At 52.6% G+C, this 3,507-nt stretch overlaps 1 protein-coding gene across 1 annotated transcript; it reads left to right on the forward strand.

The window, feature by feature from the left end:
• Positions 1 to 835: 835 nt before the first annotated feature.
• Positions 836 to 2,254, forward strand: LOC149809024 (protein N-terminal glutamine amidohydrolase-like). The gene is made up of 2 exons (XM_089995027.1): positions 836 to 958; positions 1,760 to 2,254. The coding sequence occupies exons 1-2, from the start codon at positions 836 to 838 to the stop codon at positions 2,252 to 2,254; spliced, it is 618 nt and encodes a 205-aa protein (XP_089851153.1).
• Positions 2,255 to 3,507: the final 1,253 nt, after the last annotated feature.

Genomic DNA, 3,507 nt, shown 5'->3' on the forward strand with positions numbered 1-3,507 from the left:
GTCAGCATGCACGGGAGCAGGTGGAATCATTCAATGAATAGTGACTCAATTATATGAAGCGGCATTCCCCTTGAGCAAGGGCGAAACCGGTCGCGGTAGCTCAGTGTAAACACACTCTTTCCCACCCTTTTACACGCCATTTCCCTGTGAACTGCTTGACGTCTAACCCTGACTTGGGTACGTCCTCATATGCCAACATTCAGGGCAGGATCTCCCGGCAATCGCATCGCCTTTTTTTGGCGTGGCGTGTTTCCCGCTTGACTATTTTGTTTGTTGCGTTTTGTGCAGGAGCCTTACCGCTTCCTTGCTATCCACGGCTCACTCGACATGATCCGGGAGCTGCGAGAGAGGCTTGCGGACCTCGTTCCCGCATTGGTGCTGCCTCTTCGTCACGTTTTCGAAACACGCGAACCAACGCGCGTTGCGGCTGCATGCCTCTGCCTGTCCGAGATGCTTCACCATGGGGGCGCCAGCTTTGGGAAGCAGCTCGCACCCCCATTTCTGGCAATTCGGCCAGATTTTGCACCTGTTCATGAGCAACCGCATGCGCGTCAACCTAGGATACAACAGCCGCGTATCTGTGGACCTGGCAGATTTCGTGCACCACCTCCTCGGGCAGTTCCATGCGACAGGGGGGACGCTGGTGAAGCAACTGCTTCGGCGATTCACGCCACTCTACAGTCCGCCGCTCTCCTGGGCTGAGCTCGGTTCGAGGCCTGGTGCCAGACCCAGGAAGGAGAGGCTGGAACCATTTGCGTTATGTTGATGTGAATGACAATGTGGTAAGGTGGCGACGTGGGCATACGGCCTAGATAGTCCGACTGATCGCTTCCGGATGTCCCACGTCAACGTGCATTCAATGGAAAGTATACAAAAGCCCAATTTCGGGCTGGGTAAAGGCATCAGGAGTAGAAGGACAGCGGCGAGCGCTAACGGGTCCTCGTTACGCACATCTGATGTACAACTCGGTGTTGCTCTGTGAACAGAGATAGCATGTAGTACCGTTGCCCCATACCCCATTAGGCAGTAGCAATGTAAATAGTCAATCGCATGTGCGTCTCTGGTTTATACGCAAGCTGTCATGGGCTGCCAGCTCCAGCTTGAGAGTGTGCATACACTGCGTGCTACTGCGAAGAAAACGTGTACCAGCTGCTGCGTGGACTGGAACCAGCTAGACTGCAAAACTTTTACGCGGTTTTCATATCAAATCCTGCCAAGACGGGTGCGTCATCTTCAAGTACTGTCTTTGCGCAAAGGTTCTGAGCTGTCCAAGACCATAATAGGGTTTGCTCATTGCTGGCACTTATTCCAAGCAATTCTTGTCCAACCTTGCATTCTTGCATTCCATCTATCTTGCTCTAGATTCTGAAGGCCAGCACGCATGATCTAGTCTTTCACACATGTCTGAAGGCCACCATGCATCTATGCACGTGATGCTGCATGGACTGTGTCCAAGACCCTAACCAAGAGCATGAAGCAACACATACGGCGCTGTAAAACGATACAGCGTCGTCACCTGCAAGCATTTTCACGCAGAACCTAGCAGCACTAAGCAGCAGCATGACTTGCACCTGGGGTGGTGCCGGGAAATTATGCATCGTTGTCAACGCCGCCTTCTTTGGGCTGGCTTATCAAGCTTTCTTTGACTACTAAGCTGCCGCAGAAACGTAACAGAGAGAAAACATTTTCCGTCTTTTACTGTCTTGTATCTTATGGGCCTGTTCCAGGTCCTTAAAGTTGATGAATCTTGTTGTCACAGGTGCCGATTTTTCGGCAGAGAGCCGGCCGAGGCCCGGAAGAATCCGTGTTGTGGGACTACCACGTTATTGCAGTGGAGGAGACTGAAGGTTCCGCTCTCGCGTGGGACCTGGACACGACGCTGCCGTTCGGGGGGGGCCTGGACCTGTACATTGCGGAGGCGATCCGGCCTTGGAACCCGCACGAATCCAACGAGTCCTTGCACCGGTGCTTCAGGGTGGTGCACGGTCCAAGGCTCCTCGCCAACTTTGCGTCTGACCGTAGCCACATGCTTGCTCAAGGGCGCTCCAATGCCGCAGGCAGCGATACACAACAACCACACTATCTCATGCCTCCCCCCGCATATCCATGCATCACAGCCGCAGCCACAGGGGAGGGGAACACACTGCCAAAATATTTGATCATGACCTCAGACCGCTGTGACGCAGCAGCAGCCCGATTCGCGACCTTCCGCGGCCGGATTTCGGCTGTGTCTTGCTTGAAGGGGAGTTTGTGAACCTGAGTCAGGCGAGCGCCCGACGCAACACCTTGCAGGAATAGTCGTAGCTATTGACGGCACTCGATGGGACTGCGTACATATAGACTTCTGGCTTGATGACTGCGGAAGCCTGATAATTGCGGTGGCAAGCAGTCCACAGCCACAGTCAGGCCAAGAAAGGTCCGCAAAAAGTGCTGCATCAAAGCGGCCTGAGGTCATGTTAAGATGCTTTGTTACACCTCCGATAGCTCTTACAGTTGTAAGTTCTTTTCGATAGCTCCATCTTTGTCTGGACTGTCAGCAGGCTGATTCCGGTCGTCAGCATGACGGACCGTAGGTGCTGTAGGATCTGATCCGGATCCCTCGGATCAGCTGTATGCATGTGGACACGTAATGCTTGCTGTACTGTCTGTTTACCTGAGTACTTTGGGCTCAAGAGCTAGCACGTGGGGATTCCGGCGTTTCAAGCTTTGGCATTGTGTTCTGTTTGATTGCGGTCCTGGCTGCAATGCATGAACGCCGATTCCCAGCTGCAGCTGCGTTATCATAATTGTCACATCTCTCGACGATGTCAATTTGACATTGTCAAGCCCAGGGCTAGCAACTGCCTTGGGTCATGAGTCATGACCAAATTGAAGACATGCCGAAAGCAGGGGAGCTTTTGTGTGTGACTGTTTACGATGGGTTGGAGCCGATTCCTGCATTTGACTGTCTGAGGGAGGGCGAAGTAGTGTTTTTTTCGGCGGCCAAGGGATGAGTTAATTGGTATGCTCAAGTCGAAGCAGCAGTGTAAACCCGTGATGCCGTACAATAGGGCCATTCAACCGCCGAAACTTGGATGATGATTGTTACAGTTGTACCGGTAGTATGCGGAATGCATAGCAGACGTACTCCTGACGAGTGTAAAGAGGTGCACCATTTTATGTCTCGGGTGCGAGTCATAAAAAGGGGCGCCAGTGATCATCTCTGTCGGACTCAGTTCCTTGTGTTATTTACGGAAGGTGCCTCTGGGGAATGGACATTGCTTGTTTGTAGTTCTGAGCTCAGCAATTGGGTTGTTGTCGAATTGCGTTTCTTCCCCAAAGGACCATACCGGATTCCAACCCCGGCACTCCGCACGTGTGTTCTGTCACGATGTCTTACTTAAAGTTGTATGACACCAGGACTGTAGCTACAGCTGGTACCCTTGAAAGCGTAGGAGATCAAGCTTCTAAACTGATGGTCAAGGCGAAAAAACATTATGCTCACTTCCCAACGCCGCCGGCATGGAG

This window comes from Nuphar pumila, unplaced genomic scaffold, assembly GCF_984573655.1.
Source record: "Nuphar pumila unplaced genomic scaffold, dmNupPumi1.hap1.1 HAP1_SCAFFOLD_1818, whole genome shotgun sequence".
NCBI lineage: Eukaryota > Viridiplantae > Streptophyta > Magnoliopsida > Nymphaeales > Nymphaeaceae > Nuphar > Nuphar pumila.

Coding starts and splice junctions, on each gene's coding strand:
- LOC149809024 (XM_089995027.1), top strand. CDS start 836: ATGTCCCACGTCAACGTGCATTCAATGGAAAGTATACAAAAGCCCAAT. Junction 959..1,759: donor CCTCGTTACGCACATCTGAT/GTACAACTCGGT, acceptor TTGTTGTCACAG/GTGCCGATTTTTCGGCAGAG.